The 17,850-nt window shown below is 36.4% G+C and overlaps 1 protein-coding gene across 1 annotated transcript in view; it reads left to right on the plus strand.

The window, feature by feature from the left end:
• The window catches only part of LOC135612552 (probable amino-acid acetyltransferase NAGS2, chloroplastic), a 42,793-nt gene extending 33,541 nt beyond the window's left edge, over positions 1-9,252 (plus strand). The window contains exons 5-10 of the mRNA XM_065108979.1: positions 2,777-3,200; positions 3,631-3,728; positions 4,502-4,613; positions 4,788-4,947; positions 6,636-6,708; positions 8,967-9,252. Of these exons, the coding sequence (XP_064965051.1) occupies positions 2,777-3,200; positions 3,631-3,728; positions 4,502-4,613; positions 4,788-4,947; positions 6,636-6,708; positions 8,967-9,126 (1,027 nt within the window). The 3' untranslated portion in view covers positions 9,127-9,252. The remainder of the gene's footprint in view (positions 1-2,776; positions 3,201-3,630; positions 3,729-4,501; positions 4,614-4,787; positions 4,948-6,635; positions 6,709-8,966) is intronic.
• The last annotated feature ends 8,598 nt before the right edge of the window (positions 9,253-17,850 follow it).

A 17,850-nucleotide genomic window follows, 5' to 3' on the forward strand; every position in this document is an offset into this window, starting at 1 on the left:
TCAAGATAGTCACACTAGTTTCTTAGCTTTTCAATAAATTAGAATTTTAATACTTATATTACATTAATTCTGAGATGAATTTTTAGGCATTTATGACTTGAATTATACATCATTGGAAAGCTTATTTAGGAATCGAAGACATTTTACAGAATTTGATTTGAAGTTTTCCAGAGAAAGTTATTTTCTCTCTACAATGCACCCGATGACTAATCTACTGAGAGCTAAAGAAAGTTCATCTTACCTTTTGGAGTTCCAAGATGGCTTTTTTGATCACCATGGTTGGAGAGCTGTTCCTGTATACGTACATGTATATGTACATATACACATATACATGTACATGTACATATACATATACTTGTACATATATATATATATATATATGTACATATACACACACACACACACACACACACATATATATATATATATATATATGGACATACATGTAATGTCTTGTAAGCCTTGGAGGCATAGAGTGTTTTAAATACAAGTCTTGTTTCTTGAGAGGTGCTGTCCTCATACAAAGTTCTATCTCGTTTTGTGGAATCCTTAGAGACGAGTTCCTAAACACTGCATTCCTAGTTAGACTCTTTAGGTGGTGATATCTGTATCCCTTGGGTGTTTTACTTAGGTGGTGAGTTTGTTTATCTAGTGTTTCAATCTATTCCACTTATTTTTTTCTCCATCCCGATGTCAGTTTTTTTCAACTGTCTTTTCTGCAAAGCTAAGTGGTGAAGAAGAGATTCAATCTTAGGACCTTGCTATCAACCAGTAAGGTTTTTACAAGATAAACTAGCTAATATCCTAACAAATTTATAAGATGAGATTTCAAACCCTTAATTTTTGATAAATGGATTTGATACGCAGAAACTTGTTGGATGAGGTTTCGAATCCTCAACCTTTTTCTTTCACTTTGTTTAAGCATGAGTGTTGTTACAACAAAGAGGAAGATGACTTCAGTCCAAGTGTTGTCACAACAAAGAGGAGGACTATTTCTGTCCATCTGTAGAGGGATTGCTTCCATCCATGGATAAAAGGCTGGCACTAACATGCAGGCCAGAGTAATCAAGCATAGGATAATCCTCTTAAACTCTAGCTCATTAACCACATCTGCTTAATCACACAAGTAAACATCTCAACATTAATAAGTCTTATATCTCATTACAACTCATACATTAGGCTAAGCCAAATCAATTTGTCATGAACTTTTTCAAATGTGTTTTGAAGTTCAAAGTATACTAAATAAAATGTAAATTTGTATGTAACAATCTGATTAATTTTCCATCACAAAGTGTTAAGCACCAAGCTCCTACTAACAATATAATATATCATAGGGTGTCTAAAAATCATAGTAAGTACAGAACAAAATTCATAATCATTTCTTGGTCCTAAAACAAATTTCCAAGACCTGAACAAATGACTTAAATTATATACATCAAGGACGAAAGAACATGCAATCAATTGACCAACTGGTCTACCAACTCACATTGTACAAACAGTGTCACCAACATCTTCTTGCTATGATGCTGCAATATCTCACAAGTCTCATGGTTTTTCATGTTACTGGGAGAAGACATATTACATATCAATGTGATAAACATAACTGAAGTTGGAGTCTAAGAGAAAATGCAGTTAATTAGTTAGATCAGTGGCAATGTATAGAAAAGGGAGATCCAGTTAACAATGTAAGGCTCTGTTTCTTTGAAATTTTCCTTCTTTATCCAACTCTTGGAACAATTGTGGATCCCCATCACGGAGGATAGATGATAACTGAGGAAAAGGACAAGTTGCACAATAAGGTTTTGGAGAAAGATAAGGTGTGAGACAAGCATACCAATGGGGAGAATATTTTGGGAAGTAAAAGGAGAGGGCCTCAAAATAACTTGTCCTCTTGTATACCCAAAAAAAGGAAATTGCTGGTAGCGAAATTGGTGCTAACATCCCATAGTTGCATATTGAAGCATATTTGGTTGGGTTGTCAAACAGATTGGTTGAGGTTTATATTGTTCATCACATATGTTGAGAACTTTCAATTGTTCTTGATTTTTTTTCAAAAAAAAAAAAACTGTCCTTGAATTTATCAACTTATCAAGAAATTATTTAGATTTCTCTTCAGAATCATTGTGGAAAGAATCTGAATCAAACAATATCCTTTTCTCCCTTGTTATTTTAGTTGTCTATCAAGGAACCTCCTTTTGATAATTCACTATGCCTGTACTTCTAGTTCAAACATGATTGATTTCCATGAGGACAGTCCCTGTTAGATAAGCTAGCATTTCTCTGGACATTCATTCTTCAAGATCTTCCTTTATGGCCAGAAGTTGGCAGTTGCCTTTGGGTGTTCAGATTTGGTGGATATGATTTTCAAGACATGTACACATGTAGAAGAGTTGAGTCATTACTTCAGGTTGGTTGATGTTTCTGCTTATTGATTGCTATCATGTAACTGATTAGAATTTTCTTGTATTATAATGCATCTAAACTAGGGAAGTTAGTTCAGGAGCACATTGTGCTTATGCTTGTGAAAAGTAGTTATTATTATATCAGAATTTCTCTTGTTTAGTCAACATCCATAGTTGTGGCTATTATATATACTAAGATCTTTTGGCTATAGTCTAAGATCTTTTTTCTCTTGACTTTCCATCACATATTATATGCTACTAGTCTGACTGAGCTGCTTAAGCTTTACATCTCTTGTGCTTCACTAGAAGATTCTTGACTCTGATTCTTTATTATGATCGAGATGTGATATTTTTTGTTTGTTCAATTTTTGCAGCACTTATGAAGTTGCTACTGCTTGTGCCTTAGCTATCAAAGCAGACAAACTGATCTGTATTACGGATGGTCAGATTCTTAATGAACAGGGATGGCCTATTCGTTTTTTAACCCTTCAAGATGCAGATATGTTGATTAGAAAACTCGCTAAGCAAAGTGAAATAGCTGCAAACTATGTCAAGGTTGTAGGTGAAGAAGCCATTCCTTCCAAATGCTATATTGATTCACACGAAGATGGCAATCTGCCATGGGACGAAAAAGGCTATAAAGGAAGGTGCAATGCAATGTTTCAGAATGGTGTTGGTTTTGACAATGGAAATGGTCTATGGTCTGGAAAACAAGGATTTGCCATTGGTGGTGAAGAACGGTTGAGTAGATTAAATGGTTATCTCTCAGAGTTGGCTGCTGCAGCATATGTTTGCAGAGTAAGTTTGTCAAGATGTGATTACATTCTTCGTTCTGTAGACTCCAATTTTATATGCGTTCTTTGTCTGTATATGCTGTCTGGTACCTTCTTTTTTCTGTCTAGGATATATAAGCCTAGGCCCTTGACATGCTTGAAGCATATGCACCATGCTATTTCATACATGAAAAACACTTGCAAGGTTCTCATGTATGATTCATATTTTATTGTTGCACTCATGTAAGATATAACCATGTCTATCAACCATCAATTTGATTCCAGTGTATCGCAGTTGTTAAGTTACTAATTAGAACCCTTCCTTAAGTGATTCCTTGATGAAAAATGAGCTTTGAGATCATGAAAATTGTTCAATGATGGATTGGGTTATACATAGGCTACCTTATTTTTTATGTCTTTATTCTGGTATTCAATATGATATTTTGTTTTTGTAGGTTGGAGTTCAAAGAGTTCATATAATAGATGGTACACTTGGTGGGGCCTTGCTGCTAGAATTATTTACAAGAGATGGTGTGGGGACAATGGTGGCTAGGTGTGTATCCCTCCTGCCAATCCATTTAAGTGACATTTTGCTGGAATACCAACATAGTAATTTGCAGATTATTGCTTGATTTAAGTGGTTTCGGCTTAACTTTTTGGCTTTTTAGATAGAGTTAATGGTTTATTCTATCAAGCATACTTATTATGATCATATTTCTGGAAATCTGAGACATTTAGGCACGATCAAAATTATGTTGGTGAATTCTATCTATTTATCATTCTCTAAGGACTTAGGCTCCATTGAGATTTAGTATATGGATACAGTTGGCAGTGTTATGTGGTAAGGGTAGGTCAATGCAGATATGGATTAATAAAAAGACCATCTTGCCTTTCTGCTTGATTACTGAAACAGAAGCATGATGGGACTGAAAATCTTAATTTTCATTTGCCTTGTTAAGTTTCCAGAGCAGCTTGACATTTTGCTTGAAGATTCTATTGACTGCTAATTGACACCAATGCAGTGGGTTTTAGGGTGAAAAATTATAAGCCTAATATTGCCATTTGTTCATCACATTAATTGACTCCCATGAAGTTGATTTTGGACAAAAAAGTTTACTTTTGTCTCTCATTTATATGCTTGTTTTGTTCATAAAGCTCCAACTTTTGTGCATCTGATGGTGACAACCTAAATTATTTTAACCAAGTTTTTAACATCTAAAAACTTGATCTGCTTTCTGAGTTAAGGGGGATGACTTAATTCATGAAAAAGTTTTGTCTAGTTTAAGAGACTAATTGACTTCTGAATCTGTTAATGATGTATTTCAGTGATGTTTACGAGGGAACACGATCAGCTAGAGCTGCAGATCTTCCAGGCATTAGAAGAGTTATTCAACCTTTAGAAGAATCGGGTGCACTGATTCGGAGGACTAATGAAGAGGTTTACTGTGTCTTCTGTTTTTCTTCAATAATAGTAATGCTAAATAGTTGAGTTACACATCGTTCATATCGTTCATACCTCTTGTTTGTGTACATAAAAAGAAAATTTCTGGTACCTAATGTATTAAAGTTAGCAATAAAGTTGTAGTGCTTTTAACATGATTTATGTCCTCAGCTTCTCAAACAGTTGGATTCATTTATGGTTGTGGAAAGAGATGGTTCAATCATTGCTTGTGCTGCCCTTATCCCCTTTTTTGATAATAATTGTGGAGAAGTTGCTTCTATTGCGGTGTCCCCAGAATGCCGTGGACAAGGACAGGGGGATAAACTGTTAGGTATGCTTCGTTGTGCATGCTGTAGTTTCAAAAGAATATGACTCGTTCTTATATTTGATGATCAAAATTAAGGCCATGGACTTGAGTTACTTTAAAATTGAATGAGAACAGTGGACCCACATAAATTAGGATATAATTTAACAGCTGTTATTTCATCTTTTATGCTTTTTTTTATCTGGAAGTTGGAACCATTAGAATGTGACTGAGGAGAAAAGAAGATGAGATCTAATCAGTGCACTTTTGGTTCATGTAATGTGGATTAATAATCAGCCTTACATCATTGCTATTTATCCTGCTTGATTATCATATTGTCAGTTCTCCCAAATGGACCAAATTTTATATTAAGAAAGCATTTTTCATCTTTTTTGTAATTTGTATAAAGTTCTTCTTCGGTCCTTTTCCATCTTAGGCAGCGTTTTTCACTTCTATAGATGATCATCACATCAGTTATTGAATCCCAAATGCAACTCGAGTCCCCCTCATGCCAACTTTAGTACAGTTAGCTGCATCAATTTTTGAGTTAAATTCCTGGCTTATGAAATCCATTATAGGTCATGGTTCACTTTATTCTCATTTTTAACTATCTGTCTAGGCCTCGGACAAAATTGGTATCAACAAAACATTTTTTGAGTTTTGGCCTTCTGTGTTATTTTATGATTACCCCCTTAAGTTCCTATGACTGTATTTTCTGATATATCTTTACATTTATCTACTTTGCCATTTTGCTCGAATCCTTCTGTGATCTCCTGGTAGTAGGTGCTGCATAAAAAGCAATATGATGTGAATAGTTTATCGATCTTCATTTGACAAGAGAGGTACTGAGGAGGCTTATTGAAGTTGAAAATAAATGATCCAATAACATGACCAGGTCCAACTTTATTTTTGGTTGTAACAAGTCATAAAGAGAGTTAACCAAAGTCATTTTCAGGATTGTTTTGTCATTTGACTGCTAAAAAACACGTGCCAATTTAATGAGGTAACCCTGATGCTAGTGATTAATCAGCCAATGTGATTTTCCTTTTTTCTAGCTTATATTTCCAAATTTATGTTTATTTGCATATAAACCCCATCGGTTTCAGAGAACTCAGATATATGTGCAAGTTGATTAGCTTTTCCTTTAGCTCACAAATAGGTTCCTGCTGTCAGTTAGGGCCAACAGTATTTGTTCATTGTTTTCGTTTTGTATCTAATTTGATAATAAAATAACTGAATTACCCTCTTCATTCTTCTGTTCATCCTATAGACTCATCATCATTAGTGGTGGTGGGGTACTGCTATCGTAGTGATAGAGGAACAATGATGTAGGCTTGATGGTGGCAGCAGTGAAATAGAAAGCATATAGTCATGGTAGGGGCATGGTTGGCCAATGAGAGATAGTGGACACGGCAACATGGTGATGGCAGTAGCGCAACCATGATGCTGTGGAGATATATGAGGGCGATGTGAAGTTGGTATTGGTGGTGACACACTTCAGGATGGTGGCAGTAAGTCTGGTTGTGGAGGCAGTGACAGTGGATGGTTGCAGCTGGAGTATGAAAAAAAAATCATTTTTCTTAACATCTAAATAAATTTATAACGAAGAAAGATAAACTGTAGCATTCTTCACTTGCTGCACAATTTTGTTGAAGACACTGGACAAAAGCAGGATAGTGCGAGTATTAAGGCTTTACTTTTGGTTTAATTTGCAGACTTCATTGAGAAGAAGGCATCACTGCTTGGACTAGAGAAACTTTTCCTGCTTACAACTCGTGCTGCAGACTGGTATGTAATGCATTTGATGACATGCATTTAATTCTGTACCACTTGACAACCATGTACTTGTAAATGTTAAGACCAAGTATCACATCATTATGTTACCCCCTGCAAGCTGGCAAGTATTATGCCACTAGTGCACTGGAGCTGGGCAATAATGCTTGATGGTTGCTACTTACCATTTTAAATGATATCAGATATCTGATTTGTCTCACAGCACAATAATATGCTGTGCATTGCTGGAAGTATACAGTATGGCAATCCTTGATCCAAGCTGATCTATTTATACTTCTAGTTTATAAAAATCATAAATGGATAGTTTTGATGCCTTGGACCAGAGAACTTTTTGTGTGAACTTGTGCTGCATGCAATATCTTTATGGTACAGACATTTGCTTTTACAACTTCTAATGACCATGAAACTATTAAATAGTCAACCTGTCATATGGATATATCTAATTTTGTCTTGGTTATCATGAAATTTTATTTGAAATGTTCAGTATTTCTGTCTGGAAGTGAGAACTAATGTTTTCTGTGCTACAACTGAGAAAGACTTGGTAGCTGGTCTAGGTATATGCCATCTTTTTAGTCTTTACACAATCTTGGAGTACTTTGTCGTAAGAGCTTAATGATAATTCAATAAAGATGAATGTATGGATTAGTTTCTATAAGATTAATCAATGGAAAAATCAGATTAATTTTCTAGGAAAACACATGAAACTGGATACTTGAAGCTCATAGCTTATTGATCATACCAACAAGCCAACAAAATTATGAAAACTCTTGCATAGCATTTTATACAAAAAATTTCATCTTTAAAATCTAATTTCAAACTGGCATACAATGATATCAACTCCTTTTGTTCTTATTCCTTGATATGCTGGGCAAACCCCATTTATGAAAATATGCTAGCAAAAGTGATAAATAATTATAAGTTTATAACCATGTGTGATCAAATTATACCTTGGAATTAACATGGGAGAGCTTCTAGTCGAAAACATACAATAAGACAGACATATAGGGAAATAAAATAAAATTTTTATAGTTGTATGTTGCAGTTTCCTATGTAATTGGATAAGTGGTACTTGTCACCAAGTGATAAGCATAGCAAATTATGCAAGCACTTTTAATTTTAGGAGGGCCTGATCTGCAACATGATGAACATATTTAGGTACGATAAATGTTTCTTTTTTAGTTATGTTTTTATCATTCTAGTGCTTCTCTTATTTGCTTTAGCAAATTATGATCCTTCTTTGAATTTGTCAGCTATTGCACTAAAGCAATTGGAAGGTTTTTAATCTTGTGTAGAAACTAATAGAGGACCAGTTGCATAGTTTTGGGCTTTTGCAATGAAGATCTGACATCCACTTTAAAGGGCAAATTTGTTGTGGATATTAAGAGAAAGATTAAAAGAATGCTTTAGTAGAAGTCAAGAAACATTTGAAAGGGAAAACAACAGTCATTGATGGAATTTGATATGACCCTTGAATTAAAAAATAAAAAATAAACAAGAAACAATAAAAAAAGATGTGACACTTGAATAATCATATTGAAGGGAATTATTGGCTCCAATATTTTGATCGTGCTCTGTTGGTTATGGCTATGAACATGGTAGGATTAAGCAATATCTCTTTGTTGATAAACTAAAGTGATCATTATCTGAGAGTCATCTAACAAAAATCTGTGGCAGCAAAGTTATAAATGCATTTTTGTTTAAATTATATATAAGCAGATTAATCAAGTACTGTTAATTGAAGATATGTAATTGAATTTGTCATATGGTCAATGGAAAGTTCTTACAATTCATGGTTTCTCTTTTTCACCATGACTGAAGTTCCAGAAGATGGTTTGTTTTTCATGTGGAAATGTTTCAGAGGAGAATTTAAAACAGAGTGCAATAACCTGCATAAAACAAAAACGTTCCAGAATATATTGTTCCAGAGGATAGTGGATTGCATTAACTTTCTAGAAAAGCATAGTGCACTTACACTTGAAACAATGGTTGCTAGTTACTGCTTAGGAGTCACTATCAAGGAAGGTAAGATCTCTTGGAGTCCAGAAGGAAAAACACATATCTTTGGTTCCACTTCTTTGCAATAGACCCGCATATGAGCACATGCATTATCTTGATGATTATTTGTTATATTCCTAAGAGCTTGTTTGATGAATCATACTTAAAGAAAGGCCTTCTTGTTTCTTGTTAAGACAATATAGGTTTTGCTGGCTTGATGTTCTTTTGTGAACTCCTATCCTTTTTGTTCATTATAGGTTTGTGAGACGTGGCTTCACAGAGTGTTCTATTGAGTCCATTCCAGCAGAGAGGAGGAAACGAATTAATCTGTCACGTGGATCAAAATACTACATGAAGAAGCTACAAATGGAGGAAGGTGGTATTAGCATAAACAAAATTGCATCAGGTAGTACATAGCTTGTATTTTTCTTGCTATGTTTGCTAAGTTATTTGGCTATATTAGTTCATAATTGTCTGGTGTTGTATTAAGCATATTGTTTGTTATTTAGTAAAGCACAAACTGGGAGGCATAATTATGGCCGATGTGATCAGGGAATTATCCAATAGTCTTGATCTTGTGGATATCATATCTGATCTAAATAATAGCGTCCACACTGTATTCGAGCGCAGGTTGTTAGCTTTGACACCTCCAGATATATTATATTTGTACACAGCTGATAATTGGGTGTTGCAAATCTAATGGTTCGCAAGCCTACAATATATTATTACAAGTAGCTCAAGCTCTTTACATAATTTCCCTATGTGATTTTCTTGTCATAATATGTTTAAACCATCACTCTGCTGACTTGGTGATAACTAAATATTTTTTTTGTTGATCTAGTGCCGACATGAAGCTTATGATAGAGTAGCTAATTTGATTGAGCATCATCCCTGTTTTTTTCTATCCTCAATCAATCTATGATTTGAGGATCAATCATGGATTTGAGTAGTTGATCTGATTGTGTGATTGATCGAGGAAAATCGTTTTCTCAAAATCTATATAAATACTTATCACCTCAATGAATAAAATCTATCTTTTTCATAGCATATTTTTCAATTTTACGTGGCAAAATTTTTCTTTTCTCACCATCCGACGACGGTAGTTCCTTATCTCTGCTAATCTGTCGTTGGTTTCCTTTGAGCATCCTTTTTTGCTTGGCGATAGTCTATGCTTGTAGCTGTAGCTGATCTAATCGGTGAACTACAAGCCACCAATGACATCATCACTAAAGCAGCAATAATGATTAGTTTCAATCGTTCTTTGGGCTTTCGAATCGAGGCGGACGGAGGTGTTTTCATAGAGGACTTGATCGTTCTTCATCCGTTGTCCCAAGTGTTGTCGCCAACGAGCTCACCTTTGTCGCCATCCCCACATCTTCCTCATCGACGAATCATAGGAGGCGGACTTCAAGCCACCACAGTCGTTGTGCTGCCTCTCCTTCATAGTTGTTCCTTATAGTGTCGAACTCCGACCATTGTTGATTTCCTCTTCTATCAAGTAGTCTTCACTGATCCTCTATTGCTCCTCTAGTGATCTATTGCCAATCGGCGGACTTCAAGCCACCATGATCACCTATCGTAGACTTCCTTATTTTAGACTTCGCTACCTCTTTTAGACCGTTGTTGATTTGCACCGAGTGATCACTCCTCCTCTCTATGACCACTTGCTTCGATAACCTCCTTATCTCAATAGCCTCACTTTGCTTTATCTCGCCACCAACCTCTTGTTGCTACCACTCTTACGGCAGCCTCCTCTTGTGGGTCGACTTGTTGTTGCCACCATCCTTCTATTGCTACTGCCATCCATCGATCATGGGCCGACCTCCATTGAGTTCTCCAGTGCCCAAGTTGCACAATAAGAAGCTGAGCACCTGCTGTCTCCTCTCAACCCTCTCATGCTCGGAGGTGTATAGTGTCGTCAACTTCGACGACCCTCCTGATGTTCATAGTGCTCTAGAAATCAAGCTAATGGACTTCAACCAGATCATAGCATCTGCTTGCCAACTTGATCCACTAGATTAATGCATATTCTTAGCATATCCTTCTCATCTATATCTGACGATCCAATTATTATTCATACAAAAAACAATAGTTCTTCTTAATATACATGACTTATACCCATCAATGCTGTAACTTTAATCTCTATCTTGGCAAGCATAATTCTCCAATCTCCTTTTGGATATGATCTATTAAGTTATATTGATGGCTCTTTTAATTATCTACTAGAAAATATCCAAATACCAGGAGAACCCAATCGAATAACAAATCTTGATCATAAGTTATGGCTACGATAGGATCAACTTATTGTACAAGTAATTTAAGTCTCAGTTGTTGGCTCCATAGCACCACTGATATCTTCATGCAACACTACAGTAGAAGCATGGTCAAAGTTACAATCTACCCCTACTAATCGCTCTTGCACTTGCATGCTAAGTCTCTTATCTATCCCGATGAAAACAATACAAAAGGGAAGTATTATTGCCGATTATGTGTAAAATATAAAAATTATTATAGATGACTTAGTTTTAATAGGTAGTGATAAAGAAATCATTGTTTATTCTCTCAATGGTCTAAGAAACGAATATAAGGAACTAGTAGCAATAATTTGGGCATGAGACTCACCAATGTCATTTGAAGAACTATATTACAAGTTGATTGATCATAAAACATATCTGAAAAGAGAAGAGAGTATGATAGGACCAACTATCACAGCTTAATTTAGTCAAAAATCTAAAAAAAGAGTAATTAAAGTAATAAGAATTTCAATAAAGGACTGAACAAGATATCTCCTGACAACATGGGTAACACTCATAGCTATCATCATCTATTACACTATCAACCCTTCAATCGTAGTAGTAACTTCAATCCAAACAACTTAGGAAATAACTTATACTATAATTATCAATAGCTTTGGTGTCCCAATAATAATAATCAACAAGTCATCTGTTAGCTCTATGATAAAATTGGACACACAACAAGTCTACCGGTCCTAACCCAAGCCTACTGTTGTTAGGAACAAAATCAGCACTAAGAGAGGGGCGGGTTGAAATAGTGCTTTCATAAAATTATGTAGATTTGAAAACTTCATTTAACGAAAATGATAGTGAAAGCATGTTTGACTTAAGAGTAAGTGAACTAGGCAATTAACTTAGAATGTAATAGTAATGAAACGAAGAAACAAAGTGCAAATCGGATTTATAGTGGTTCGGTCATCGTGACTTATGTACACTCCCGATTCCTCCTCCGTTGAGGCCATCGGCGTCCACTAATGGTCTTCCTTCAATGGACGAAGACCAACTACCCTCTTACAACTCTTTCTCCTTTTCACAGTTTTAGGAGACAACCTTTATAAGCCACTCACCTCTCTCTTAAACTGAAATCAATACTTAGAGCTAGAGGAGGGGAATTCTCACAAGATTACAACAACGTTTTCCCTAATTTTTGTTCTCAGTTGATGTGTTAATCGAGTAGGGATGAGTGGGGTATTTATAGGCCCCAAATGGATTCAAATTTGAGCCAAAATTGTCTCATCCTGGGTTTTTAGGGTATTGGCGGTACCATCGCCAGTACCGGGCGGTACCACCGCTTGTCAGTCTGACATTGGGTGGTACCACCAGACTAGTACTGCCAGTACCGGGCGATACCATCGCTTGTCAGTTTGACACTAGGTGGTACCACCGCCTAGTCTGGTGATACCATCGCTTGACACACTAACACTGGGCAGTACCACCGCCCAATCTGGTGGTACTATCACCTGACATAGTCTAGGAGACTACGTCTGGGTGGTACCATTGCTTGGGCCAATTATGGGTCAGTGAATGGGCCTTCCACTTGGCCCAAAATAGTCCTAATTCGAGCCTAGTTAGCCCCTAATTGAGTTGGCATTATTTCACCCCAATACCGACTCAATTAGGCCTAAACTAACTCGATCTAGACACAATTGATTATAAGTATGAATCATATATTTTTCGACATGTCATTATTTCATCTAGCGCTTAGTTCGATCCTTTGGTGCATCGTCCTCTCCTTTAGCATTGCCCAATCGACATGTTGACTCTCGCAACTTCCGATCTCATTTGCGCAATGTATGATCCTTTAGCCTGATGCCCAAACTCATGGCACAAAGACCTTTTGCCGGTACGTCGACCGATCCTCTGGCTCGACATCCAATCTCTTGACATGTTTCATTTCAGACCAACGTCCGATTCCTCCTAGTTTAATCAATTTATCTTTTCTGATCGAAGTTAGTCCTACATCACTCATTTGATCATAAACTCATTAACTGATTTCATCACCAAAATCTAAGATTCAACAATCTCCCCCTTTTGATGATGACAACCAATTGACGACATAGTTTAAACTATACTCCCCCTATCAATATACCATATTGATAGAACTTTGAATTCAGAAAATCATATGCATAATTTCAAATTATCAAGGTATAACATGCATGATTTATAAATTCATATCATCATCATAACTTGTTCCCTTTGTCATCAACAAAAAGGAGAAATGCTACTAGCAAGTTTTTGTGATATGATAGTAATTTAGCAAAATTTTCATCACTTTAGAACATGCAAGCTTACAAGTTTTAGAGATGTGCAAGTTTAGAAATTCATTGCTTCTTGAGATGGGCAAGATAATACCTTTGCTTCTCTCGAGATTGCAAGCTAGCAATTCTTGCTTCTCTTTCGAGATAAGTTTGCAAGTTTTGCTTCTTGAGATGGGCAAGATAGTAATTTTTGCTTCCTTTTGCAATGTGTAAGCTAGCAAATTTTCTTTTCTTTGCGACGTGTAAGCTAGCAAGACTTTCTCCCCCATGTTATTGTCAAAAAGAAGAGAATAATACAATGTTATAATTCTTTTCCCTTTACATTAATTTTTAAATCATGACAAAGATAAATAACAAAGATAAATTTACATCAATATTTCATTCATAAGAAATAAAAGATCAAGTCATGAATTTCGAAAAAGATATTATCTTTAATAAATAACAAAAAAGAACATAGAAAAATAAAAGATCTTGATTCATATATAAGAAATCTCAAGTTGTTAAGATCATGATTCATATATTAAAAAAAATCCCCTCTTAAATAATAGAAAGGAATGATACGAGAATACATAATAAGAGATATTGATTTATAAAAGATTTTAAGTTATAATTCTAAGGAATCAAGAGAAAAATCATCATTCATTTAGATAATACTCCTCTTTAGTAAATAATGAAAAGGAATCTTGGGAGATCAAAGATCTTGATTCATAAAAAATTTCAAGTATCAAGTTCATGATTCAGATAAAACTCATTCAAATTTAATTTATCAAATCATCAAAATCACTTTTAAGAAATTCAAAATAACATAAATAGATTTATTAATCTCTTATTGAAAAATCGATAAGATAGAGATAGAGAAAATTTTAAGAAAAATACATTCCCTTCTTATGTGTTTCAATTTATGAGATTTATTTCATACAAGTATGTCTTTGTCTTTTATGCCAAATAGAAACATGCATCATTATTTAAAACCGAAAAATAAGATTTATCACAAGAGTCATCAAGATCAATAAATCATAAATCATAAAAATCATCATTACTTCAAATCATCATACATAATTAAATCATTAAATTATCAAACATGATTTAAACATAGAGTATTTTTAAAATTATTTTGTTTCGGCTAATGAGCTTTGTGAAGTGTGTTGGTTCTCCTATCATAAGCCTTGAGCATCCACTATCAAAATTTTATTTTTGCTCCTAGCTTTCGATTATAGATATTTCTACTACAAGGGTGGGTTTGTTCTAGATACCCATTTAGCTTTAGGTTCCTAATGATTGGATCTACCTATTTTAATTTTTGGCATTAAGACATTCATGGTTCCTTTAGCAACCCAAACCAATTTATATGAGCCGTATCTTTTAAATGAACATTTATATGCAAAATGACTATATCTACCACAAAAATGACATTTGTTTTCAAGGGAAACAGTTAATGTGGGTCCTCAAAAAAATGTGATTGGCTTTTGTTCAGTGTTGTTACTTATAAAGCCAATTCCTTATTTTCTATGAACATGAATCTTATTGGCAATAATCATGTTTAAAGATTTTGGAAATGAGCACACTAGAATTTATAGTGGTTTGGTCATTGTGACTTACATCCACTTCTGATTCCTCCTCCATTGAGATTACCAGCGTCCACTAATGGTCTTTCTTCAATAGTGAAGACCAACCACCTCTTTACAGTGCTTTCTCCTTTTCACAGGTTTAGGAGATAACCTTTACAAGTCTCATACCTCTCTTGAATAATCTCAACACTTAGAAAGGGAGGAGGACTTGCACTTTTACAACACTTTTAACACCCCAAGAACTCAAGATTTTGTTCACATTTTTGTTCCCTTTCATGCAAAAAAGGGTGGGATATTTATAGGCCCCAATGGTTACAGAATTGGAGCTAAAAAGTGTCATATCCCCGGATTTTGGGGTACTAGCAATACCACCGCCATTATTGGGCGGTACTACCGCCTGCTGACTGACACTAGGTGGTACCATCACCTAGTCTGGGCAGTATAACTACTTAACAGAGCTTAGAGAATGAGCTCTGGTGGTACCATCGCTTAATAGGGCGGTACCACCCCCTGACAACATTAACTGTCGGTGGTACCACTGCCCAAAGCACTTGGGAGTGTTGAATCTCAGATTTTGATGATGAAACCAATTGATAAGTATTTATGAATTGATTTGCATTTTGAGTGACGCAGGATGCTTCGATCAAGATGAGACAATTAAAGTAGGAAGAATCATGTTGGGCCGGTGGAACATGTCAAAAGATTGAATATCTAGCCGGAGGATCAGATGACGTATCGACAGAATGCTTCAGGCCATGGATTCGGGCATCGAGCTAAGAAGAGCAGAAATTGTCCCAAGGATATCGGAGTTGCAGAGGACAACTGGCCGATTGGGAAATAGACCATATGAGAGGATGATGCGTCGAAGAATCGGATGAAGTGTCGATAGATCAATGACATGCCAGACAACATGATTCATGCTTAGAAATAATTGTTTAGATTGAAATGTGTTTTTACATATGCAGGATTAACTACGATAGCAAAGAATAAAGCAAAATGAAGTCCCGGAGTCAAGAACGTGATTTCATTGGGAGTTCGAGAGTTCGTCGGAAGTTTGAACGTTCATCGGAAGTTCTGTCGGAATTGACCGAGAAGTCCCAAAGCTTGCTAAAGAAGCTCATCGGAACTTGCCAAGAAGATCATCATGAAGTCCAGGAGATTGCTGGGAGTCCGCTGGAACATTTTCGAGAGATCGTCGAAAGTTCGCCGGAAGCTCGTCGGAAGAAACCTAGACTTACAGATTTTGTTTAGCTTAGTAAATGTCTTAAAATTTGTAGTTAGCACATAATAGGGATTAGAATCAGGCTAACCCAATTAGGGGATAGTTGGGTCAAGTTTGGGCTGTGTTGGGCCAAGAGAAAGGTCAAAACAATGACCAAACAAGTGAAACCGTCGTGGCACAGTCTCCGAGACTATGTCAGGCGGTGGTATCGCCAATCTGGGCAGTGGTTCTACCCAAACTCAGTCTTTGAGACTGTCTGGGTGATGGTACCACCCAGTGTCAGGGCACAAGCGGTGGTACCGCTCATACCCTGAAATTTTGGGAGTTTAAATTTTGGGCTCCAAATTTGAATCCATTTGGGGCCTATAAATACCCCATCTATTCATACATGTATTAGCAAGAAATACTGAGAAAAACCCTGTGATTCTAAATTTGTAAACCATAGAAAGTTGAGTTCCCTCCTCCCAAAGCTTAGAGAGAGTTCTAAAGGAGGTATGAGAGGGATACCTTGTAAAAGAGGGTTATAAAAGTTGTCTCCTAAACCTGTGAAAAAGAGAAGAGGGGTGTAAAAGAGTAGTTGGTCTTCACCCATTGAAAGAAGACTGATAGTGGATGCCGATGGCCTCGACGGAAGAGGAATCGGCGAAGTGGATGTAGGTCACAACGACCGAACCACTATAAAAATCTAGTTTACGTTTCTCTTGTGCAATTTACTTTACTGCAAACCACTTTACTTGCTTTACATCCATTATACTCTTTCGTACTCTTTCAAAGTTAATACCTTTACGAAATGATTTTTCGTTGGAAACGGATTTAATCGCAACGAAGTTTTGAACCGAGGTAATTTTTACCGCTGCATTAATTCACCCCCCCCTCTTAGTGTTGGGAAACCTTGGGGGCGACATCACATACGCAGCGCAAGAACAAGAAAATAAAATTCCTGATTTCCAAAGAGATGTTCATCGTCGTGCGAAGATTGGTGCGTAAAATCCGCGAAACATAAAACTACGTATAGAGTAGATTGTGTTACCTAGGGAGATCGTATATCCTTGTTTCCTTGTAGATTCTTAGGAGAGGGTGAAGGAGGTCAAGCGTCCTCCTCTCTAGCGGTGATCCACACAGTAGGGCTGCAACGACGCTCCTCAAAACTCCAAGCCTACTCTAAGGTGGAGAGGAGGAGGAGAATAAGAGAGGCAAGCAAAGGCTCTAGCCTATGAGGCTCTGAATCCCTCCTATTTACAGAGGTCCCCTATCAAACCCTAATGGATCCTCGCCTAGTGGGTATTGGATCTACATCAAATAACCCAAGCCTCTTAGACTAGTGGATCTCTATCCAATAATCTCTCATGGGCTCTTATTGGATCTCGTCCATGTGATCCAATAATTCAAGGGCTTATTGGATATCCAATAAGACAAGGGCTCTGTCGGATATCTCATATCCGAACCTCTACTCATCGCAATGCCTAACATATGTGTGTGACCCTCTAGGCCCAATATCGAGCTGGCCATGAGTCAAACCTATCAAAACTCCTTCTAACTCAGTGAATTATTATTTCTGTAATAATTCACTCGACTCATCGACTACGGACGTACTAGGCCACTACGCCGTAGTCCCCAAACGATATAGGGGAATCCAATTCATTGGACCTGTCTGTCCTCAGTTACCATGTACCTATAGTCCCTCATCCATCTAATATCCCAGAGACCATATATCGAGCATGGTGTTGTCAGACCCATACGGTTTCTACTCGAGTCTCACTCTAATCGGATTCTTCCGGAGAACTCTTTCTCTCTCAACC

Source organism: Musa acuminata, chromosome BXJ2-5, assembly GCF_036884655.1.
Source record: "Musa acuminata AAA Group cultivar baxijiao chromosome BXJ2-5, Cavendish_Baxijiao_AAA, whole genome shotgun sequence".
NCBI classification, from domain to species: domain Eukaryota; kingdom Viridiplantae; phylum Streptophyta; class Magnoliopsida; order Zingiberales; family Musaceae; genus Musa; species Musa acuminata.